The sequence below is a fragment of the Lonchura striata genome, chromosome 3, assembly GCF_046129695.1.
Source record: "Lonchura striata isolate bLonStr1 chromosome 3, bLonStr1.mat, whole genome shotgun sequence".
NCBI lineage: Eukaryota > Metazoa > Chordata > Aves > Passeriformes > Estrildidae > Lonchura > Lonchura striata.
In genome coordinates this window covers 101632189-101658373 of record NC_134605.1, presented here as the reverse complement: position 1 = coordinate 101658373, position 26185 = coordinate 101632189, and the positions used below count along the sequence as shown (strand labels likewise).

The 26185-nt window shown below is 36.5% G+C and overlaps 1 protein-coding gene across 1 annotated transcript; it reads right to left on the bottom strand.

Moving 5' to 3' along the window:
- Window positions 1-5828: 5828 nt before the first annotated feature.
- DDX1 (DEAD-box helicase 1) lies at window positions 5829-25356 on the bottom strand. The gene is made up of 26 exons (XM_021525379.2): window positions 25294-25356; window positions 23417-23468; window positions 22614-22677; window positions 22059-22088; window positions 21739-21835; window positions 20242-20289; window positions 20025-20108; window positions 18634-18717; window positions 18139-18215; window positions 16834-16906; window positions 16645-16721; window positions 15845-15959; window positions 15237-15375; window positions 14152-14212; window positions 12901-12999; window positions 12125-12214; window positions 11336-11524; window positions 10263-10314; window positions 9682-9828; window positions 8943-9034; window positions 8331-8403; window positions 7842-7914; window positions 7680-7722; window positions 7354-7449; window positions 6494-6614; window positions 5829-6157 (listed from the first exon to the last, which is right to left on the bottom strand). The coding sequence occupies exons 1-26, from the start codon at window positions 25307-25309 to the stop codon at window positions 6027-6029; spliced, it is 2223 nt and encodes a 740-aa protein (XP_021381054.1). The 5' UTR covers window positions 25310-25356; the 3' UTR covers window positions 5829-6026.
- Between the last annotated feature and the right edge of the window lie 829 nt (window positions 25357-26185).

The window sequence follows — 26185 nt, the reverse complement described above, 5'->3', positions numbered from 1 at the left end:
GTTTTTAAGAGCTGTAAACTAAAAGCCACCATGGAAGCAAATCCTGTTGATATAGGAATAAAAGTTAACTAATTTTTCATCAGTAGGGTAACAGGAGAGGCAACTGGATACACACAGGGTCTAACAAGTAGAAAGGTCACTTTATTGGATGCCTTACAAAAAAAGAGTCAACTTTAAGGGGATATTATATAGGCTTGATGAAAATATTTTGTATACAAACCCGTATTTCTGATTGTTTCGGTAGCCAATGCAGTGTTTACTTGGAGAGTTTCCCAGGGATTTCCTGCTTTTTTAAGGAGCCTGCATCCTGAAGCACAGCATTTACATAAGTTACCTACACGATAAATGAGATAAGTAAAACACATGGAGGAAGCCTCTGATACCATAGGCATTATTCAGGAGAAACCCCCAAGTTTAATATGGAAAGATTAACAACAAACTTTTTCCTCCTTTTGATATAAAGACTATTTTTAACCCATCAGGAAAAGCTGTTTGAACATACCACAGAAAAGTTAAATCTTAGCAAGAAAATACAGAAAAAAACAGATATATATACTTTATATTAAGTACTAAATAGTTTTAGGAACTTGGACTAAATGTAGTCCATAGTTAAAAGCATCACCTGTCAACAATGGCTGTTGGCAAAATTCCTAACCAAAGTTTGGGCTGCTGGCAGAAAACTACACATTATTTCAGACTATTTTACGATTTTTAAATGAAATTTAAATTCTGTTCTCACTTTTTAGACAGTTAGAAATACCACAAAAGATCAGTGCTTTGAGGTGAACAATCTTTTTGTAAAACTTATTTTTAACTATTTCAGCCAAACATAGCTTAAATTCTTGTTATAAGGAAGAACAATGCAAATTTTTTTTTGTTTTTTTAAAGGTTAAGACTCAATAAAAACCCCTTAAACCTATTACTGCATTTGGTACATGACTGGTGAAAGCATAACTGCATATCCTATATACTAACAATTCTCTACTTCCTATTTTGAATCACTTAATTAAAAATACTATTATTGTTCAGTGGAACAGCAATAATCAAAAAACAGTCATGGAAGTTTTTAGTAGAATAGAATAGAACAGAACACAATACTTAAAACCTAAATAACAGAATGGCTACTTGTCCTACTGATATACACCAAAGATTCAGAAATGCCACCGAAAGCAATTTGGATGAAATTTCTATTACTTTTTTGTATCCTACATGATATTATTTATTACTTATACAAGAACTTGAACTCATTCTAACACAATTACAGCTCTGGTTAAAAGGATGCTAGTTCCCAACAAGGCATCTGTGGAAGGATGGTTTTAATTGATACAATCCAAATAATTTATGAATTTTATGTATTGCAACAATCAACAAACAGAAGGAAGTTACCACTGGACAGTCCACAACATTTTAGTGCTCTCCAAAGTCAGAAAACTGAAAAGGCAGCACAGTTTAGGAAATGTAAAGTGCTATGATGTTTCCATATGTGTTAAGAGTTTTTAAATTCAGCTCTATTTTACACAGAGTATGGTTAAAGTTGTCTAAACACAAGCTCTTCATGCTGTTTAGACAGGGTACCTGAATTTTCTGTCCAGCACTGGCAGGTCCAACATAACACCTACAGAAAGGAGTCCTGTAATTTCTGGAGAGGCAAGATTATCCTGTCACCCACCACAGTGTTAGCTCAGTGTTAGCTCAGTGTCATTCAGAATCTGAATTCCAGCAATCTGTTCTCCATGTATTAAGTTAGCTGTTTGTATTTTTAATTTTTCTGCTAAATACTAAATCAAGAAAATCCCTTCAGGACAAGATAAATTTTCTGCTACACACCCTAGGAACTCCAGTAAGCATCAGTACTCAGCAGTCATGGGGTACACTTAATGAATGTACCTTTATGTTCTCCCATAATAACAACCATTATGAAAAAGACTAATTCATTCATGTGCTGAATATCTTGAAACAGCATTTAACATCTTACTGTTGCCTTTAAAGTTATTATGACAATTCTTGCCAGTCTTGGCTGACATTCAGCAGATTGCTACATCTCTTTACCTCAGTTTTTCCATCTGTGGATCTGGACAGATTTTTTAGAAATCAAGAGATACAGACAAAAATCACTGCAAGAAGCACAATGAGTTTTAGACAAATTTTAATAAGAAATGAAGACCTTGCTCATCCTTGACAAAATGCATTAGTTACTGCAACAAGTAGCAACTCTTAAAAGTAGCAACTTTTTGCTTTTAAATAAAGCGTAGAAAAAGTATTATTAGAGAGCTCCTTATACAAGACAGGGGTCGATCTCTCTCACCTTTTGTCAAAAAACTTCATTTTGTCAACAGGCAAGGGGTGGTACAATTGAAATGACAAAGGGTTTACCAAAGTGTCCCTAGCTGTTACACTTTTCCCTAGCTACAGAGTTGCAAGGCAGGAGCCTACACACTTCTTGGTAAAGTTCATCTTTTGAATCTTCTACCCATTTTTCCTCTTTCTTATATATAGCTAGTCTACTTGAGATGCAGCTATTTTGCTAACTAGCTTAAGCAGGAGCCCAGCTTAATACACTATATGGACATTCACATATGGTAGTGACCACAGGCCAATTACCTCTTCAAATAGACCAGGCACGTTTATTTGTATGTGTGATTCCATAAACATGAGAAGACTGAAGTACAAGTCTGTGTTGCCAGCAGCAATTTTGTCTGCTTTCACAGTAGCAAAACAGAACCATACTTAAAGTGTAAGAGACCAGCAAACTCCTCCTGCCTTTGGAGCTTGCTAAAAGGGGGCCCCAGCTCAGCAGTTTGGACACTGAGTGGCAAACACCATCTGTATCCTTTTCCCTTCCATAAAAGGAACCTTTATAGGAGTGTAAAGGAAAACAAAGCAAGGTTACTACTAGTAGTTATAAATGAATAGTTAATCATCCAATAAGAATGTGAGTTCTCTCAAAGACATTGTACTAAAGCAAATTAGTCAAAAATACAAAGCTATTGAACAAGGTTGCTCCAGTAAGCAAGTGATAAACTCAAGAAACCAAACAAAAATATCTCCCTAAGCCAACCTTATAGCTGTTATCAAAATATAACTAGTAAAAAAAAAAAAAGTTTGAAATTAGAATGATTTTTTTTTTCTTTTACTCAGGTTAATCTTGAATTTCCCACTCCTTCCTTTTGGTCAGAAAAGCTGAAGCACAGCAAGAATGCCTACATGGGATTTGCTTACACAATTTTAAAGTCAGTAAACTGCAACAAATATTGCAATATTGATGAAGGCCTATTTTTTGTTTCTGTTTTCAGTTCGGAAGCCCTAGAAATCAGCACTGAGAAGAAAAATAAACACAGTTTTGACATACAGTAGCAATAATTAGCTTTGTACCTAGACAAGGAACAAGCCATTTAAAGCAGAAATCAGTGGATTAACAATCCCAGCGGCTCACACTGCATCTTTATTCAAGCTGCGACAAGAAGTCAGGCAGCGAAGCAAGGGCCATTCATTGTGAGTTTGTGTGCCACACAAACAGCTCTAACAGCTTTAAGTTCTTTTTAGTTTAGGAGTTTGTTTGTTTCTAAAGAGGAAAAAAAAAAGATAGGGAGAATGTAATTGACCCAGTTGGAAGCAGCAGGCTGCTGTAGGAAGGGGCGTACGCGGGACATGAGCACCCCCACGAGGCGGGCACCGCCGAGCGCAGCGGGAGCGACACCCCGCCCCAATCACTTGCAGTATTCCCATGAGATGTACAACAGCACCTGATGCTGAAATTGTTTTCTTGGGTATTTGTTGACTTTTAACATCCAGTACAAAAGCACCTTCACAGCTTTGACTGGTGTGAAAGCGCAGTCAGTGCTTGGTGCAAGAGAGGCAGTTAAAGCTTTTAACTGGAATCCTGTCAGTCAATCTAGATATGGCTTCTCACTTCCTGTAACCAGGTGTAAAGGCATGTTCATTCCCAAATAAAAAATAACAAGAGTCAGGGAACATCATATCAGGGAAAATTGTCTGAACCCAATTTGGTTTAATTTCATTCCGCTTTTTATTTTATTTTGGTTTTTAAGATTTTTTTTTTTTAAACAACCATACTTGCTTTCTGAAAAAACTGTCAAGTTTTCCAGTGTCTTAATGGTTTAAGACAGCAGTAACTGGAAGCAATACAAGAACCCCAGGCCAGATCCCTCAAACCAACTGCTAGTTTATATGCCATTTGATCTAGTTTTCCTACAGATTACTGATTACAGCAGTGGGGATTTTCTGCCATTTAGTACAAGATACAGTTAAGTTCATGACATCTCACACAACCTTTGAAGTCTCTCAATCAGAAACTTCCCCGTCCCTCTTTCATGCTACTGCATTTGAAGGCATATCAGCAAAACTCTTCTGAAAGCAAGTATACATCAGGCTACTGTAGTAATTTCAGCTCCAGCACCAAGAAAATACAAATTTTAGATAAGTACTGTCATACCTAGGTTATATGCCTAAAGTAATTTTCATTTTTAGCATAATTTTTTCAACCCTAACTAGTCGTGATTCATAATTATTCACTGTAGTTTGGATACCCAACAGCAAATCTTGAAAGATATCAGCACTTGGGGAACATGTAGCAAATTTGGAATGTCACATTTCAATAAAAAGATGACCATCCCTAAGACTTTGATTCTATCTATCCACCATTTCCCTGTGATTTAAAAATATTTCCCAAGATATATGTCTGAACTAGATAAAATTAATTGCAGCTTCAACAGGTAAATATTAATGATCCGAATTCTTCTGCATCTAAATGATTTTAGGCATTGCAATAAATTTTGATTGACTTAGGATTGACAGATTTCATCACTTTTTCATGACAAGACCAACACAACACGATAGAATTTTTCTTCCCAAGTTCCACTGATAAGCACCCTATGTAACCTCCCCTTGGGATCAAGTAATATCCCAAATTGCTGTAAATGCAATACTTTGTTTAAATTAATGAGAAATCTATGTTTTTATTACAATCCCTGAGTCTCTCAGTCTGCCCTCTCCAGGTAACACTACAAATAATTTGCTCAACCTAAGTTTAAACTGATTGTCACTGTTTTTTCAAGAAGATGGAATGCTCTGTGAAAAGAAGACTTTACAAAGAAGGGAAAAGAAGGGATTTGTGGTTGTCTGGCATTCCCAATGACCTGAGATATTTGGATGACAGTCTGCAGGCAAAGTCACTAAAATTTTTAATTACCATTAGAAGAGTCACTAGAGGAAAAAACACCTAAAAAGAAATTCCAAACCAGACTGCAGTAACTTCAACTGAACAAAATCAACCTGTCTGAAAGCAGCACAAGAAGCATTAGATACTCCAGCCTATACTGCTGCATGAAAAAGCTTTTCCTGAAGTTTTATGAAATGCTTTAATACTCGCCTAGTATTTCCCAATGGATGCAAGAGTATTGTACAAATCTTTGTACCAATATTGCTACAATATTGTATAATCCATTTCAGATATTTAAGAACTGTGAGAAATCTAGAACTAGAGAATCAAAATGCAGTTATCAGCCTAGATGTAGAGGTTTAGGATAACAGAGCTTCAAATACATACTTGAGATCTGGGTTTTTTTCTTATTTAGTATCTTAAATATAAACAGCTGTCTGAATGAATATCAATCTATCTTTAGTCAGTCCAGCATTAAAAATTTACAGCACACAAATAATTAAATAATTTTTAACATAAATAAATAGAAATATAAAACTCTCCTCCCGTATTTGCCTAACTACCCTTGTGCTTTCAATAAATTAACAAACCAGCAAAAAATTATTCTGCAAATTAATCGTTTAAGGCAAAAAAAACCCAAACAAAACCATTTGATCTTTGACTTGTTTTATTTAATTAGGAGAACAGCTAACTCAGAGTTAACAATGCTGAACACTCTGTTCCTCATGCAAGAAGTATATTTAGTTTTAATCACTTTCTAACTACCTCTACTCAGAGACAGTGTGGGATTTTTGTATTTGCAGGGCAGAGCATTTGTTAAATCAATCCTTCTCTCCAGTGTAGCAAATCAGAATGTTCTGAACAGCTGGTTAGGAAGATAGCCAAGATGCAAGAAAGATGTCTGAGCCTCCTTTTCAAGGGCAGCCAACTCTTGTACTGTAGGTGCCAGAATATCCACATGGCCTTTATACAGTCCACCTGCCAAAAGAGACACAATCTAAATTATGTGTTCAAAGCCATTTTTCAGCAGAACTAACAATGCCCAACCACAGTCATTCAGAAAGTTAATTACTTTGTTAGAAAAAAAAAACACAAACAAACCAAAACAGGTACACACATACTCTTGTCACTTGCAACACACAGGCTGCATGTAAGAAATGCAAAAGATGGCAAAGAGCTTGCAGCTTTTTATAATCCATTTATTTATAATCTGTTATTTTTTTATTTATAGTCCATTATTCTGTAGTTACAGAGGAGACAACCAGGAAACTGAGCACTGCATAGCAAGGGAACTTGAGAGTAATTAATTCTTACCACCCAGAGCTCTTTTCTGCCCATATGTAACTTTCCCATCAAAATCATCCACTGGTACTTTTATGTCTGGTTCAACTTGGGCAATAGTGCAGTTTAAGTGCTCTTCAATCTCTCCCAGCAACTATGAGAAAAAAACTCAAGAAGTCTTTAAGTACTCTTATGGTCCAAGACTAGTCAAACTACTGTTCTGAACAGTCACATTTTAGTAGTTTGAACAGGAATGGTACACAAAATTTGGTCACAGATACAGAAGACTAACATATTTTTATTAGCTCAGACTATACAAGTTCATCTCCAATTTCAGTATCACTTTGCCCTACCTAGAAGACTTTATTTCATACACAACCCTACTTGTATGAATGACACTACTTAAGAGTTCACAGTTCAAGCTTATTTTACTACAGATGAGGTGTATTTGCCCTTCTTTATTAGCAAAAAAAGGGAAGTATTGATTTTTAACATGCATTCATAGCTGGTATACAAATCCCAGTGAAAACCTACTGAAGTGACAAACTATTTCCAGGTTAGAGAAACAATAGTTTTAAGTGACAGTTTTGCAATAAACCATCTAAATACAACTGTATAACTAACATCCTCTTAATCTTAACAGACTTTGATTAGGAAGACTCCAACAACATTAGCTAGGAATGTTAAAATAAGCTTTTATAATTAAACAACTTACAGAACATATAAGTTGAAAAGTTTTCTAATTTCTTCTTTAAATGGAATCAAAGATTATAAACACCTTTGTTTATATACAAATCTAAGATTAGATTTGTACTTCAACTAAACAGGTGAAACAAGAACTTTATTCCCAAATCTTTTAGAGGAATTGGGGAACATTTAAGAAAAATGCTTACCTGCATCTCATTGTACCATATGGTACAACCTCCTTCTTCCTTCAGTCTAGTGTTATAACAACCTTTTCCACGACTACTGCACACATGATACCAAACCTAGAAATAATGCAAAATAACCTCTAAACTTCATTAAATAGAGTTCATCACATATAATTCTGACTAATTATAGCATGAAAAAGAATTCAGGAATCTATTTAAGTTCTCCTGCAATTAAACAGGGACAAAAAAAAGCAGTTTTTCAATGCAGGATAAGAAGGTCAGATAGGAGCTGGGGACAGAACCTTAGTAAATAATGTGTGTTCATCTTTACTTTGGAGTAGAATTACCTTTTCTTTTTCTTTTGCCACAAGGGAGATTGCCAAACCCATCCTGAAATATTAGAAGACAAGGGAAGGAGAAATGTATTTCAGTAACTCTTGCCAACTTGTGAAACAACAACAACAAAAAACATCAAGAACACCTGGTGACTGCTCTGAACACACACATACCTCTCAGCTCTGCCGACTCTCCCAATTCGATGAACATAGTTCTGTTTTTCATCAGGGAGCGTCACGTTGATAACTGAGAACATGAGATTTTTTTTTTTTAATGTATGAGCTAAGCTCAGACACCTAAAATATTGTTTTGATTGCTGCAATTCCCCTCCTCAACCTATGTACATACTTTATTACAATAGTTACAGGTGTAACCTGCAATACCCACAATAAAAGCTCTCTCAAACTGCTTTCTCCCTGATTACTTTTTTGCAAGAATTGAAAACCAAATTAACAATTTTCAAAAATGCAGAACATCATCAAGTATTTGAGAACTTATGGTGAACAACCAAATTAAATATTGCCTAGTTTAAGCATTTAACATCTACATCTCTTAAAATTATGCTATAGGTCATATATTTATTTTAACTACTGGACAGGACCACCAATATATTGAAGCTCCATTGCAACTGAACAGGTTAGGTTTACAAAATTATGTCTTACCATATGGAACACCATGAATATCAATTCCTCTAGCAGCAACATCTGTGCAGATCAAGAAACGGACATCTCCTCTCTGCAAAAACAGAGCTTTAATGAAGTGTTGTGCTAAATTCAGCAAGTAAAATCCCAAGCAATGAAATCATAGTCCTTTGCACTTAGTTCACCTTGAAGTGTCTCTTTACATTTAGGAACACTTCAAATAAAGCACAAATAGCTTGGTGAATTACATCCTTGTTTCTTTCCCCAGCACCATAAAGCAAGCAAAAGATCAACAAAGGGCTTAATCAAAACTAAATTGCAATACTTTAACTTTTTTTTTTTTAAGTAGCCAAGTACTAAAGACTTGAAAAAACAGTGTAATTACTATAGAGTTTAAAATTAGGTTTTTATTTCAAAGTAGGCCCACTATCTTCTGGATTCAAACTCACAAAGGTCATAGTGGCTACCAGTACAGACCTCCACCTACAGAAAATGTGCCTTACAATTTCATGAAGTGGGACATAGAACATTTGAGTGCAATTTAATTTAAATGGAGAACTAGGAACACAAATTAACATATGAATTCAGATATTGGGAGGTGAGGAAAAAGCCTTCAAGAATCTGCTGCATCACCTTAAATCTTTCCAGGTTTTGCTTTCTTTCTTGAGGTTTTCTATCACCATGCAGACAGACGCATGAGAATTGATGTCCCTTCCTATCAGGGCCTGAAAGAATTTATATGAATTAATAACATCACATATAAGCTATGACACAGAACCATACAGAACTGGAAAAAAAATTTAGGCACTGGGGTGGAAAAACTACGCAAGACAAGCAGTTAAACACTCTTTCTCCCTCCTCCAAAGAGCACATCTGTGCAGGCATTTTTCCTTCCTTCCTGCTCTAAATTTCCCCATTTCTACAAATGTTCATCTTCACCTTTCTCCTCACACATCCCTTTCACTGTTCCTGTGTTTTCTTTCACATTTCTCCTTCTGTATCTTCTTAGGTGTGAACATCTCTTCCTATGTCTCTTGCCCTTAACAACTATCAATTTTATTAATATGTTTCAGCAGAGGCACCACGTGTTTTCTCACTGGTTCAAATTTTGGTGCATGATGGTCCATCCATTCTAGAACAATCTGGAAGAGGTACAAGACTGTACCTCTTGCTTTCTTTCACAAAGGGCACCCCTGCAGCTGCCTGCAACAAAACTCTGAATTTTATGCCCAGTCAGTACATAAAAAAACCTGAAGCACAATTTTATTTGTGCTGTGTCCCAGTACTGGTGACCTCTATCATATGAATTTGGTGTTGAAAAAACACAGAAGTGAGAAGAGTGAACTGAGTAAGGCTGACATGAAAATATTACCTCCACCCTGCTGGATGAAGTATTGCTCCATATTATCACAATCTATTTTAGTCCTGCAGAAGATAATGGCTTGATCCATCTTGTGCTCTTTGATTGCCCGAACAGTGTATTCTCCTTTTAGAATTTTAATAGCTTCAGACCACATTTCTAAATAAAAATAAAGGAATTATTTCACTCAAATTGCTTAAAAACATGAAGAACCTTTGAACTACATACTTTTGAAGCTCTCTAGCCTTCAAGTAGACAGTTAAACTTTTATTATTAGAGCAAGAAAGCTAAACCTTCAGTTTCTACCTCTCCCCTCCATGCTCCTATGCTCCAAGGTGATGAAATACAGGAAGAATAAAAGCACTCAGAAGTTTCAAATTTCTTATACACGCCAACAAACATTGTCTACAAATCTGCAAAATATCAAGTCTCTTTCCCACTTCCCAGTTACAGAAACACATTTCTCTTCAAGACTATTAGAATTTAGAAATAAGATTTTGGAGGAACATGACTCGAGGCCAGTATCTACTACAATTTACCTTTAATTCAAAACATGTATGAAAATTTCACTATTTCTTAGTGCTGCTCATTACCTGGAGTGTTAGCGCCAGGTCGTGTATTGTCTTTTGCATGTACTTCATCAGTCTAAGAAAAACAAAAAAGAACCCCAAGTCAGTAGCCCACTCTTTACAGAGAAATACTTAACTCTATTAACTTGTAACTAGGAATAAACTGAAGTTTAGAAGCAATCTTCGCATTCTGTTCTCCCATCAGCCATGTTTACCTACCTTTAGCTAAAGGAAAGTCTTGTGTATTTAAGCATACCAAACTTCTTCATAAAAAAAGGCAATAAAACTATTTATTTGGACACTGGAAGAAAACAGTTTTGAACAAAGTGAAGAATTAAAACCACCCAAACCAACCTGATTTAAAAGATACTGTAAAATATGGTTAAATCACACAAATAGTAATTCCTTATCTTTTCCCCAATGCTAGGCTGAATCAGATATAAACTTAAAATCCAAAAGAAATAAACTCACACTATGACTTAATGAAAAGTTACTAACATGTGATGAACAGAGGTTTCAAAGACAAAGATTAAGAAAACCTATAACTTTGTAACTGCATCAGAGTTGCCAAGAACCAAATATGGTTCCAGGTTATTCAGGACTTGAATACTAAAGACCTGAACAACCAACACCTTTTCACATGAATAGGTGTCAGGTGAATGTAGAATCTGGAATCTCAGATGCAGTCTGATATGAAATCCATCCCTGTAAAAACTGCTCATCTCACATGGGTTGGAAACAGAACTACCTTATAGAATGATCCATTTTGGCAGGTTTACTCCCTCCTGCCAAGTCAGAAAAGAGATACTAAGTACAGTTAGGCCACGGACCATTAGCTGTGTATTGAATGAAAAAGCACAATGCCATTGTTCTCTAGTGCAAATCAGACTGTTACTCTATCAAGCTCTTCCTCAGTCACCTTTGTAACACTGAGCTGCTCAGAAACAGTATTATGCCATTACTGATATAACTACCATGGAACAAACCATTTCAGATTAAGCTGTTTCAATAGCCAGCAAAGATCCTTCAATATTAGGCCCCCTCCTGAAGGTTAAATAAGTAAACATGTACTTTTCACATACTCAATTTTCACTTACTCTGATATGATTCTTGCCGAGTCTTTCCCAGAGTTTATCAGTTTTTGGATTTACAGGCACAACTACATGGTGTACAGTTTCAGGGACAGAATCTTCTCCTTTCAAGTCAACCCAGGTGGGAAAATGCATGATTTTTTCAGATAGTTTTTTCACATCAAAAGAATGCAGTGTTGCAGAGCACACAATCACCTGAGAAGAAGAGAGTCATATGGATACTACTGAAGGTAAGATCCTCCCAGTCCAAAAAGGTGGGAGTAGAACTGGATGAATATTATGTAGTTGAATAGCATAATGTAGCAAAACAGCAAGCATCTGGATTTCCTCATCACAGGAACCACTCACCTGGCAAGAGGCAAGACACAAAATAAGTTGCTTAACTATTCTGTTAGAGACCCAAAAAACTAGCAGGAAGAATGCAAAATTATTGGAAGTTGATGAACCAAGATTATTAATACATTAGAAACCAAAGTATGTGTTCAGTCGTGTTTGCTATATTTATATATAAATAATTCAAATTCAACTGAAAACTGCCAAACACTAGGCTTCAACATCTAGAATGCTAGAAATATTTTCACAGGCAATTACTGAACTCACTGAACATGTGTTCATTTTGGACAAGAGCTTTTGAAAACTCCAAAGAAGCATGCTCTATACCAAATAATAGTCGACAACTGAAAGCAGAGCACAACACACACCCCAAAAAATATTTAAGCAAACAAAACAAGCACCCACAAAAAAAAAAAAACAAAAAAACACAAAAAACCCACCAAAACCACAAACATTTCATACCTGAAGTCTCTTTCCATCTGAGGTTATTTGAGGAATTTGACTGTGGATCCTGTTTATGAAATCTGAATAACCTTGGAGGAGAAGGCCATCCTGAGTGGGAATGAAATAAGAGATGAAGCTGCAAATCTTCTCTCTCATTTCTCAGTCGTTATACTTGAGTTAGATAAGCAATACACTCCTAATATCAGAAGTTCTTGCTTTTAATTAGCTGGATAGGTCAATGCATGGCAGTATCTCTGTAATATCTTTATTACTAAGGAGAAAAAACCCACATTTTTTTGGGTGGAGCACTTACATTATAGCTGCTGAGAAGCTCAGCAGCTACTCCTAGCTAACATCCCAAGGCATTTGATCTTTGTGAATATTCAGATGTACTACAACAGATCAGAGAGATGCCGTTATTTCACAGCATATTGAGTACAACAATCACTGGCTTTAAGACCTGCTGGGTTAACTAACACTTATATTTTATCTTTGTCCTTCGAGCTCCCTGCAGTGGCAGGGACAGACTTCAGTACCTTGTAAATATAATTTGAAATACATTTTTCTATCAGAAAAATTCCGAACAGATTTAACAGAGAGGCTATGAGGGTGGGGGGAAAAAAAGTAGGTTACTATGGTTGCAAACAATGAGAAGATAAAGGTGGAACAGTCTATAGGTATCTAACTGTTCCACTGAATTATCAAATACCATAGAACAATCATGTTTCACTTTTTTGCAAATATCATATTGCATTTCAGAACAGAATTTAAGCAGTACTTAATTCTCTACATACAGCTTCATCCAGAACCAGGAATCTAACTTGAGATAAATTAATCTTTCCTGTTGAGACCAGGTCATCCAGCCTTCCAGGAGTTCCAACGACAATATCCACCTATGAAGTACATCAAGAGTATGAGTTGGTCCTGTAACTAACTAGAGATATTAGAAGTTTTATCTAAGCTTAATATTATGAGACAATTATAAGTATAATGCTTTATCTTTTATTAATTATAACTTCATAAAATTCTAGAGTAATTTGATTTGGAGGGACCTCTTGAGATTATCTGGTTTCCACTCCCCACCTTCACATGCAAATCAAGGACAATTTTTAAGTTACTTTAGGTAGCTGCCTAATACAATTTTCAGAACCCTTCTGGAAAGAGATCCTACAATCTTATTTCTGGGCAACCTGCATTTTGGTTCTACAGTCATTTCATCAGCAGACTCTACCTTGGGGAGGAAGACTTCCCTTATTTGGGAAGTGCTGTTTCCCATTTTTCCTTCCCTGAATTCCAAGCTGTCTAATTTTGTTATCAAAAGCCAACAAACAAATTTGTTTTTAAACAGGGATAAATTTTTCTCATGGTGGAAGGATACAAAGTCATATCAACTATAGAAATAACTTCAGATTTTGCCAGACAGAAAGGTTCACAATTAAGAATTTAGCATTCACATGGAAGTCAGATAACCTTCCAATTCAAGAAGGCTTAACAGAAAATTTTTACTTTGGTAGCTAGAACCACTAGAAAATTTGTCAATAGTGATGTGCTTTCACTTCCAAAAGTGTGTCTTAAATAAAAACCAGGGCTCTGTGACTCTCTTCTCCCTACAGTGTGATTGAATCAATTGTACATTCCATGCTGCTGAAACCAGACCACTTCCTTCTATGTAGGACTGGTTTGTAGTGTAGGTTCATCTTGGTAACTGCAGACTATTTTTATTCACAAGAAGATGGGACAGTTAAGTTAATAGAAAAATGGTCTTGTTGGTTAAGGACAAATGGCAAACGATTTTACCTTTTAAGACTTCCAAGAGTACTCAGGCTTCAACAGAACTTGACTAGGTATTATAGGTACTTGTATTGACATGGAAGTAAAGAAACAGCTGCTAGACTGGTGCAACATGAGCTTGCTACCGACTACATTTTCTTTTTAACTTGTTTATTATTCTTATTACATGAGTTATCACCATTAACATCCCCTAGCAACATCATAAATTACCTGAAACCCAATCTAATAAATCATATGAAAAAAATACAACTTACACCTTGTTCCAGTACAGAGAGTTGATCTCTTGCAGCAACTCCACCAATAATTAGCAGTTCCCTAAAATTACATCAATATATTTGACATTTACTCATTGATTATATTCAGAAAGTAAACAAAACATCTGTCTGAAAACTGATTATTTTATTGACAGCTGACAATTAACAGCACTGAACAGTAATTTAAGAATAAAATAATAGAAAAAATTAATTTTGAAACTCATCCTTTCATATGTAGTGTATGATATTTCAATTCAAGTGAAAACTTTGTTACCAAATTGTATTTGAATGTGATTAATTTATCATTGTTGTATTAAACAAATTAGCACCTTAACAAATTTATCCTACAAAGTGTTTCTTAAAAATCTCAAAAATAATGTAACTTAGTTCAATAAAGTTTCCTGTGTCCTTGAAAGTTAGAGATGCAAATAATGGCAAACAAAATGAATCTTTCATTGTAGCTTACCCATTCCTATTGCTTAGTCACAGCAATTTTAGTAAATGCACTCTTATAAACAGATTGCAGTTTAGAATTGGGAAATGTTGAAGTTTTAGAAGCACAGTCAAAGCAGAGACAACTTAAAACCAAAGCAACTTATAGACAATTCACTGTCCAGAATGCAACTCCATGATAATTTCGTCTTGTAAGCACATTAATTAGAGAGAGCAGACCCTGTATATAACTATCTGATGGAGGTGAAAAACAAAGTGGGGGGCAGAGAGAGATGGGGATATAGGAAAATGTTTAAGAAAGGAGTGCAGTAAGCAGACAATGTTTTTAGTTAATAAAAGCATGTGAAGTATCATACCAGTTAGCATTGATAATTAAAAAAAAAAACCCTACCCACCAAATTTGTTATATGACAAAAAGGCACTCCACTGATAAAACATATCAAAAACCATCTAAGTGGTCTACTGTAGCTGCACAGTCAGAAGTTTGGTTGGCAGCAGGTTATTACTGATATTATCAGCAGCACTGCATATTATGGTTCACTTAGCTACAAAGTGGAACCCACCCCCTCATCTCTCTATGAAGTTACAACCATGGAAAATATCATAAATGCAACTAACAAATTTACTATTACCTTAATTTGGGATTATCAACGTATTTTTTGAACTGTTTCACATTGTTCAAAGTTTGCTCTGCCAGCTCTCTTGACGGTTCTACAATCAATGCTTTTGGAGCATTTGGAAGGTTCTGTGCTTGAACCACTTGTGCATTTCCTAAGTGGAAAAAGAATCCCAGTTAAGACAAACTACATTCCTATTCTGGAATTTTTTTACTGGTAACAGATCTGGATTTCCTATTAGTAATTTAAACCTAATAATTCTAAATGCTCCATTGAAAGGTGATCTGATTGCTCTCTCAAATATGAGTAACTTCAGAATAATGATCAGAACTTACAAGTGGGTGTACTGGCCATGCAGGATAACCTATTCCATTGTGGATCATAAAGACCCACACATATTTTTATGATAACACTGTTGAAAACACTGATGTATTTCTAAATTCAAAACATTAAAGACTATTAGTGGTTTAAGAGTAAGAAAATCTGGTATACTTTCAGAAAAGCACCAATATTTCCTCATTCCTGCTGTATTTAAGATCTTTCTGATTGAAATTAAAGGGAAAGATGCTCTGTAACACAACCTGAATACAGAAACAAAAGAAGCTTATAAAAATATAACCTACCTGAGTGTTGTGATTTTACAACACTACCCTCAGGAGCCTTGCAAAGGCCAACATAGCCATCTTTTGGTGGAAACTTGAAATCTTCTTCACCAAAATTGAATTTCAATTCAGCATTCTAGGTTTCAACACAGTTGTGTCATACACACCAATTCAAGAGACCACATAAAATGAAAAACAACTCAATAATGAAAAAAACAGACAAGGAAATAGGGAAGGTCTTTCCTTCTCCCATCTTATACATTCCTCTTCCCCAAGTTGCTGGTACCTACAAAAACCCCAACCAAACACAGCAGAAAAAAAGCCAACAAGAAAACCAAATCATTTTTTCTGAAGTTGTACATTTCTCTAACCACTGAAAGGTGCTAAAATCTTTACTGCTTGAGAGAGAGACTCAAGAAGACTAACTTAGAAAGACATAGTACTACAATACAGTAATGTTAGAATTCAGAACAAATAAAACAGACTATCTGACTTTCAAGCTATTTGCTCATATCAGTTAAATAGCAGTACATCAAAGCTTAATACACACAGCACAGCACTGTTATTAGGAATTATTTATCTATACTAAGGCCTAACTATAAATTCAAGATTAAAATCTGAATTTGAACATTTAGCTTAAATGGTACTCAGAGCTAACACACACGTTATTTCTTCAGTAGTAATACTGGTAAACCAAAGAAAACTGACTTTACATTAACAACTGCAGTAACTGTAAGTGGCTATGCAAATTTTATACTTAAGTAGCTCATTAACAAACCCAGAAAAATGGTAATCTTGAACATCTGTAACATTCCTGTTACCTTCAGTACACAAGCTGCAAAAAGCGCTTGGTTCCTTATATGTGGTGGGATTTCAAACGCAAGGCCAAGGTCCTTCCCTGAAAGTAGGGTTGGTTCAGTCAGACCCTGCAAGTGTGTGCATTCCTCTCCCTCCCTCCCCAGTGGTGAAAACATCCAAATAAAATTCCAAAGAAAGAGAATAAAACCTACCATTTTTGGAAAATTTAATTTGTCCTTTTTCTGTGTCTAGATAACAGCCAATTGTATCATGCATAGTGAATTCCTGCAAAAAAAAGTTTGTGCAGCTAAGACATTTTCAGTGCATTAAGGTGACTTAGCGCTTATATTCCGTCAGCTTTTAGTTTTCTTACCTCTCCCTAATAAATGCTGATTCTTGAGAGAAGTCAAGCAAGTTCAATTTATTTCAGTCAGACCGTTGTAAATAGAACACATATTTCTATTTGATTACAAGTCTTCAGTTAACTGCCCAATTGATCTTAGCTATTTAAACATTTATTACGACTTTAAATTTACTTCAAAAACCAAACGCAATGACGATACATTTAAGTCATTTACCTGGAAGTATTCTGCATTATGGAAAAGCACATTAGTCATGTATTTATTAGCCAATGTAAATCTAAGCTTAGAACACTAAACATGGCATCAGAAAACTGTACTTTAACTATAATAAAAGACTAACTCTCGAAGATGATGCTATATGCATGTTATATATACTAAAGTGCTTTATTTAAGTATCATGAGATCTGCTATTTTTAAAGGTATTCAGTAACATCTATATATTATAAAGTGTTTCTAATAAACAGCTCAAGAGTCACTATTAAACAAGCTACAGCAGTCATAGAAGTTGCAGGTTTTATAACATTGGGTTATTATTAGCACAAAAAGACTTGAGTTTCTGCTTTAATACTAATTTATTTATGTTTAAATACCTCAATTCCACTGCTACACTACACAAAAACCATTACAAGTATTCCCAGCAGACACTTCAGAAGTGTACATTAAGGTAATGACAAACCCAACTCAATAGCCAGAAGTAGTGCACTCTATGTCTTAGTAGCAATTAATAATGCATTTTGACAGACTACAGAGTTGTGAAATTACTTCTAACTTCTGGTAAACAGAATATGATGCCCTCACTTGCATGTCCCCAGTGTATACAAATGGGTTGATTTATTCAAGCTAAAACTGAAGTAAGTCAAGATAAATCTCAAAAGGTCAGTTAACTTTTAACCTGTAACACACAGCAAAATTTTAATTTCTGAATAAATCAGTATAATTGCAGTATAACCATGATCATGTCTCAAGCTTATAACTGCTTTTGTCGAATCTTTTAATAAGCTTTTATGCAAAATTGCTTCAATGTTCCATTGGCCTTTTGCCCAGTGAGCCTCCCTTAGCAGTGAGCACTGTTTTAAAAGACAGTTTATTTAAACAGCACAAAACTGACATGCAAAACTTTTAGTAATATTTCTACCGAATGCAATTCAAGCTTACCTCACCATAACTGTCAAACTGCTTGTTGTGAGATTTCTTACCAGTGCCACCAAATCCAAAGCCAAATTTATCAGTGCCTGAAGACAAGACAATAGACTTTTATCTTTTGGTTAACAGGTTATGCTTTTTCCTTTTGGTAGTAGCAACTGAAATCTCCAACACTATCACATAAGCAAATAATAGACAGTGCTAACTACAGATTTCTGACCTAGATGTACACCAAACTAGTACTTTTGCAGCAGTACATTTATAGATTTTACTAGTCTCCAGTCATCTTAATTTAAAAAAAAATACCAAACCATAAAAGGCAGAAAGTCACAGAAGACAAGAAAACACTGCCACTTACAGGAAGTAAAATACTTATAGAAAACATTTTCAACTCTCCAATACAGGGATCCTTCCCGAGGAGTCCATTCTCTGCAACACTAGAACAGAACTCCGCCCATTCCATGTCAATATAAAAACTAGCAATAGGTTCTTCAGAAGGAAACTCACCCAGATCTAGGGAAGCCTGCATAGTTGACCAACCAACTCTGCACAAGCCTTGGTCATGACAGGAAACTTCATAGTAGTATTTCCCTTTAAAAGAAAAAAGAAAGGATTTAATACAATACCCAAATTCATTAAGGTGGTTCAGACTTGCTACATCCAAGACCATATGAATCTAACATCCCAATCCTGCTAAAAGTGTCATAAAATCCCCTACACTTTATTTGTGTGAAAAGGCTGTGTGTATACCTACGTATGGAATGAAGAAAGAGCAGGCAAAAGAGACAAAGTACACACAGAGGTAGTGTGTGAAAGGCTCCGAAGGAATGACAAGCAAGAGAGAAGTCATCCTACTGAATGCATGGAAACTGATACCCAGGACACAAGGTTCTGCAGAATCAGTACCAGACCACCAGCATGCCCCAGCATCAACAACTGCTTGTGCCACTTGAAGAACATCCAGCTGGCTGTTATGTACACACAGAATTATCTGCACACCCCATAAAAGGAGACTGTTTAGTGTCTTTCTGAACACATATCCAGAACTACTGGAGTATCAGGATGACTCTGCTTCTGAGTCAAGTGTTACAGTTGGCCTCTCAACTATTGCTACAACCACAGAAGCATGAAACTTTTGCACATCTGTGTGAAGTCTGTGAGGAAACAACTCGATGTACTGTGTGCATAGCCATATCCTAAAAAAATACATTCTGATTAATATTAGTTATGATTCTGCCTCCTGCAACTTAGTCTCTTGTTGATGCCTAAAGATTTTTAGCTTTCTATGTATACTTCATGTATTTGTAGCTTAGTAGACTTAGCTATAACTTCTAGTACATTTCCTGCTTTCTTTCCCACAGTGAACAAACTCTTTGATGCATTCTTGAAGTTTTGTTTAGTCTTGCTTGTTAGCTTACCAAGGACATTTTATTTTGTACCATATATCATAGACATAATAAAGGTAGAGTCAGAGGACAAGTGGGGAGAGCTCCAGTGGGGCAGAACCCAGAGGGGGCAGGATTACCTAACCAACTGCTCAATACTGGCTGGGTATTCTAACTGCCCAATCTTATAAAATTGTAGGAATCTAATTCAGAGCATGGTTTTCACCATATTGTGCACCTGAAGGCTTTCAAGTAAAGGTTTGTTTTTCTATTATTATTTTAAGGTTGTTTGGGAAGGTTTTGTTCTACTTTCAGGCATCACTATCAGGAAAAAGGTAATTTACAACACAAGGAGAACAAAATACAGGTATTTGTCATTTCTAAATCTTAAGCTACTAAATTTGGACAGATGGATACAAAATGCAGCCATCTACATTAACAATGGCTGATAAGCAGGCATTTCAGCTGAAACTTTTCTGGAAGAGTATTCAAAACACATCACTTTATATTTACCTTTAGTCACTCCTCTAGTTGCTCTGCATCCATGCCATTCTTTTATTTCTCTGCTTTGACAACATAAACCATCCGATCCAATTGCTGAAAATTACAAGACAGTTTTAGTTAAAGAAATTGCCTAACTGCTTTTAAAAGAAAACTTCATGCATTCTTTCCTCTAGTTTATTCGTTTTTACCAAGCAAAAGTTCTCAAGTGAAGAGCAGGACAACTCACCAAAAGCTGATCCTCTGTCATAGGGGTTCATTTGCCATTTATTAAGCACTAAGTTTGAAAGACAATAACAGGAAAAGCATTTAATCAATAAAGCAAGCCTGAAAAACTCAAAGTAGAAGTTCAAATTGTTTCTATAATGTTTGGCTTAAGTTTCTGGGGAAATAGCTTTGTTCCAATGAAATTCATATAAGCTCAAATGAAGGCCTACAATCCGAAGGAGAGGCACAGATGTTTAATGCAAAGGTATTCTAAGGAAGTTTAGATTATTCCATTAAGAACACAGATGAAGTTACTTAAAAATGCAACTGCAAACAATGAAGACTTTTATAAAATAAGGGAGTTTCACACAATCAAATTCAGACGTAAAATATCCAAAACTATATTAAGAACAACAAATTTGAAACACATGATTTGCCGTTTCTGTTCCAAGCTTACATTAAGGTATTTTTCAGGCTATAAGTCAAAATGTCATTACTAAGGAGCTAAGACACATGCACATACAAATTCTGACTTCATTTTTTATATGCTAAACAACATGCTGTAATAAAATCTGTACATGATTAAAAAAAAAAAGGTGTCATTTCAATTAGGTTTACAGATTATATTTGCATATTACATTCTCTCAAGGATTTTATTTTAACTGTTATTAAGTTGACTTTACTGTCACCTATGTAGCAGTAGTTATAATGATGAAAACTTCTGTAACAACTTCAGAGTGTTGTTTATGCAAATACTGTTCACTTGCATAAAACCCAATTTTATCAGTACCACAGACTGGACATGGTTATTGGCTTAACTGTTCCAAGCTTAATTAAATGGATGCATAATAGACTCTCAAATAATGTGAAGATATTATCATGGCTACAATCCATTAGCTGAGTTCCAGCCCTGTGCATTTACTGCTCAATTCAATGTTTACTAGAACAAACAACATATCAATTATTCAATTCCAAACCTAGGCAGGTGCCAAAAGGAACACAACACCTCTACTCAGCACAGCAGAACTGAAAGATCCTATACTGTTACCCCAGCCACACAAAAATATGTTTGAGCCTAGAAGAGTTTTCTGCCCAAGCTCATTTAAGAGGCCCAAACCAACTCCATGGTGTCATAGCTGGTCTCACCTAATCCTGCAACAGAAAGATATTTTTTAACTCCTTCTTTTAAGGTGGGCACCACCACCACTTCACATCTTGCAAGGCATCAATCTAGTATGTATTTCAGAAGAACACAGGAAGCAAGGTGTGGATCAGCCAGCCTCAAGTTGAAAACGAGCATTACTAAGAGTCTGCAGTCAAATGCACACCAGTTCTTCCCATGATTTCACCAGTAAATTTTTATTCTCTATTTAATAAAACACTGAATGATGATATTCTGCTTACATTATCCCAAACTATGGAAAAAATACTTATGTAACAGCAGATTAACTTTACTTTTAAAAGTGACAAAATCAACACAAAGTTTTGAATTTAAGGGATGTGACATATAAAACCATACCTCCTCCTCCAGTTTTAATAGTGGCTTTTCCTTTCTTGCCTTCCATTTGGTCTTTCAGTGTTTCATAAACAATTTGGATAACTGGAATGCTGAAAGCCTAAAATGAAAAGTCACTTTAATTCCACAAGTTATACACTTATTTCCAACCTTGTTTTCAGGTGCAATACCCACAGCCAGAAATAATGAAATACATTCCTACATGTATGTTGGTAAAGACTATTACCAATAATGCTTAAACACATATAAACATTCTCTCTGCATATATGAGACCATTTAAATAAAAACTTTTACCTTCTGCTAATATAAATTTGATTACTTACACCAGTTTTTCCACTCCCGGTTTCAGCAGCCTATAAGAAGAAAAATACAAGAGTTTAACCAGGACTGTAAAGACTGTTCTAGAATTCTGTTTTGATAAATTAAGTTTATTTTTTAGAAAGTATTATTCTGCTTTGTGGAATGAAGAACACAGAGATCCATAAAAAACATGATGAACAAGGCATACTAATCTGATACTTTCAAGGTTATTGATACTGCAGCATTGGTCTGGGCAGCCTAAGTCATGTTCCATATAGAGCTGTGTCAGGTGTTTACAGCCAAAAGGAGAGCAGATGAGATCAGACAGCCCTCATTCATGTGGCAGTGCCTGTCAAGAAGTCAAAAAATAAAGCCTAATACTACCACATTTTATATGCAAGAACAGCTAGAAACACACTAGGAACTCAAAGAGGCTTTTACCTGAAGAATATGCTTTCTGTTGAAGTGGGACAGGAAAGCTAGTCTAGATATGGACCCATTTGGAAAGAACAAAATTCACCACACAAACAACAATTAGACACAGGATTTCTACAAATGGGGCTATTCTGCCTACATACCATAAGCACATCACCACCTCCTAAGATCAACGGGATGGATTCTGCTTGGATATCTGTAGGGAGACTATAGGAAAGAACACATTAACACAAGGCAATGTTCTGTAACAGTAGAAAAATAAAATTTTATTTATATAGAAATTCACAGAAACCATGGTCATCTGCAATATAAAGCATGTAACTGCTATTCCTCCAGGCTTGCAGTGGATTCAGCTGCACCTTGGTAAGAGTGCTACATCTCACATCATCATGCTAAACTATCAAAAACCTTATTAACTATATATTCCTTGTCTTCCTTTCTTCAAATGAGTTTCTTTTTAAAGCCGCTTATGCTGACCTCATTTACATGACTCCTGTTCAAAACTGGAAAAAAAGTAAAGATAACTAAACTCAAACAGCATTTTCAGACAATCACACCTAACATTCATATGAGAAGAACTACATACATTAAGGTTGTCCATACTGACAACTTTCTGAATGACAATTTAAACTAGCATCGATTACGGGACAGTATTTCATCCAATAACCCTAAGATAGATATAAATAAACCAGGGGCAGAGAGCCTTTTGTGAAACAAAAGAAGTGAAGCATAAGCAGTCATGCTCTGCCTGTCCAAGTTTAAATGTTACCGCTGCAGTCACAGTTTGTATTCCTCAGTCTTTCACACTACAGAGAAGCACACAAGGTGCAATGACAGTTAAAGGAAAACACACATCCAACTCTGCTTTAATGTGACAGCAGAGGTGCTTTAAGCAGCATGTCATCCGTTGCTGAAAGGCAAATTAGTTTGCCACACTCCTACTTACAGCCAGTCCATCTCCTCCACTGCTTGAGCTATCTCAGGCATAACACCCATTTCTGTAAGACAAGCAAAAAAAGAGCAAGTAGTGTTATTAACCTCACAATGCCCAAAGATTGCCAAGCATCGACACTTCCAGCTACAGACAGAACCATGGAAAACCACATTTTTTGGCAACAGCCTTCACGCCAGCACCCACTGATGGAAATGTCCTCCCTTCCTCACAGGCAGCTTTGAGAGTTGTCCCCACTCAGTGCAGAGTAAGTCAGGCAGGGCAGGGGCGGGTACAGACACAACAGCAAAGCAAACACACTGGGAACAGAGCACCATTTCAAGGGCAAGGTACTACAGACTTTGTTAATCACAAATACCTCACTTTCTCTACAGCTGAGGTGTAAACAGTAGAAGAAACCTATATCCTCTAATGACTCTAGTTCACCAATCTTGCCTGGTAATAAGAAGATAGGGCTTTGATTTTGATAAAGTTACTAATTACAGTTTTTAAAGTTTTTTTTTTTCTTGGATACTCCTTCTGGCAAACTCATATCAAAGTCTGATGGTTGTACCTCAGACACAAGTTAAATATGGAGCAACATGCTTGTATGTTGATAAACAAATCCTCCATTTTTAAAAAGGAAAACAAAAGAAAACTGAAGCTATTCAAAAGGAAAGCAGATGCTAACCAACCCAAATGCTGGTAGCACACCATCAAAATAAAAATTTATGTGTTGGTCATCTCTTTGGGTACAAAAGGTTACTCTAAATCAATCCCTTCAATTCCTATAAACATGCACCTTTCCAAGCAGAGGTTTCACACACTGGCCTCTGCACTGCCACATGCTGGGTTTCAGACACAGCATGCACATGCACACACTCAGCTGGGCTGCTGCACAGCCCAAAATTATTTTTCCACTTGCTATAATACAAATGCTGTAAGAAACGTGTTTTATTTGTAATGTGATTGCAGGAAGCTTTAATATTTTCAAGTGCTGGCCTTTAATCCTACAAAAGTAGACTATCCACACAAGCAACAAAATCAAGAGCAATCAAAATCAATTCCTACTAATTCCAAGTTGGAAACAAATCCATACGTATTTCTTCCCATATACTTCCAACTCCCACAGTTTAATTCAATATAAAGTACAAGAATTTAATCAAACAATGACACCATGACATTTTCCTCAACTACATCCAAATTTATCCTGCTGTATAGCATCCAAACTGATCTCTAGATATCAGGAAAAAGCTTCAGCATTTCCCCCCTATGATAAGATGCAAAAAGTTCAGTTAAAAGGAACAAATTAAAAACCCCACAGACTTTAAAATTTTACAGAACTCTGATCTTGGCTGGCTGTCTATTTGTACAAATATCTGCATGGGAAAGGGGACACAAAGAATGATGCTTCCACCTTTAATAGTAAGCTTTCGGATTACAGTTTACTGTTGTATGCACATATATAGTTTATATAAAACACATATACATATATATTGCTAAACCGTATCACCAAGCAGAGCTTCCCTTATAAAAAGCCAGTATTATACAGAGAACCTATGATAAACTTCCCGTTACTGAAACAAGTCAGCATGAGGAACGAGCCTAACTTTTAAGCTGCCCCATTTCTAGATCCACATATGCAATAAAACCTGCAAAACCGTTCCGATAACAAAATCTCACAGCCTATAAAAGCCCGAGGACACGGGGAGAGGCACCTACATCCCCCGCGGGCCTCGCAACCTTCAGCCTGATATATGGTCAGCCACACACTACCGCGGGCCAGGCTGGGAGGGCGGCCGAGGAGCTTCCCCCCGGCGCCGCAGGGAGCCCGAGAGCCGCGGGCAGAGGCGAGAGGCCCCCGCAGGGCCGAGAGGCCCCGCGCCACGTACCCGAGAACGCCGCCATCTTCGCCCCGGCAGCGCCGCCAGCAGCGCAGGGCGCAGGCGCGCGGCTCGGCCTCCGCGTTATGGGGCCGGGCGGGCGCAGGAGCCGCGCGCCGCGCGTTCCGCCCCGCCCGCGAGCGCCCCCCGGGTAGCGCTGGCCCCCGGGAGCCAAAGGCGCCGGGTGCGTGTGGACATTCGCTATTATTCTCCAGGTTTTACAGAAGCTTCCCCAGATTCTGCACCATCTTGTTCTAGGGTAGCTTCTAGGGACATTAAACGCAAGAATCTTCGGGGTTTTGTGAAAAACAAAACGAGATTGCGAGTGCAGAAGTGCAGCTTCTAGAGTTGCATCATGAGCCAATGGTACATTAGTCCGCTAAGCGGAAGGCACAGCATAAACTATTGCCTACTGCTTTCCATTGTGAAACACAGCTTCAATCTCTCTGAAGGCAGCGTGGGATGGAGACATACCTGGTTCAAAGGCCCAAAAAACCCACAAAATAAGCATCTCTGACAATGTAGTTCTTTTGAATACTGTGTTGCAATTTGAATACTGGTTTTGTCCCAGTGGTCTGTTTCAAGATTTTTTTTTTTTAAACTTAACCAGCCCTACTAGCTGTTAACTTACACTGTAGAAACTAGTGTCACACAGAGAAAAATACAGCAGGGTATTTTATACCCTTCATACCAGGCTGTTTGCATTGCAATGGTTTCTCATGTATTAATAATTCCTTTGGGAATATCTTCCTTTGATGTGCCTCTTTTCTTTCACTATTATTTGCTATATCTGTCAATCATTAGTTTGCTTGCTTTCAGGTAAATGACAAAACTAGTGAATTTTAAAGGCACAGATATGAATAATGTACAGATTCAACCAGAACTCTAAGAAAATCTGTTT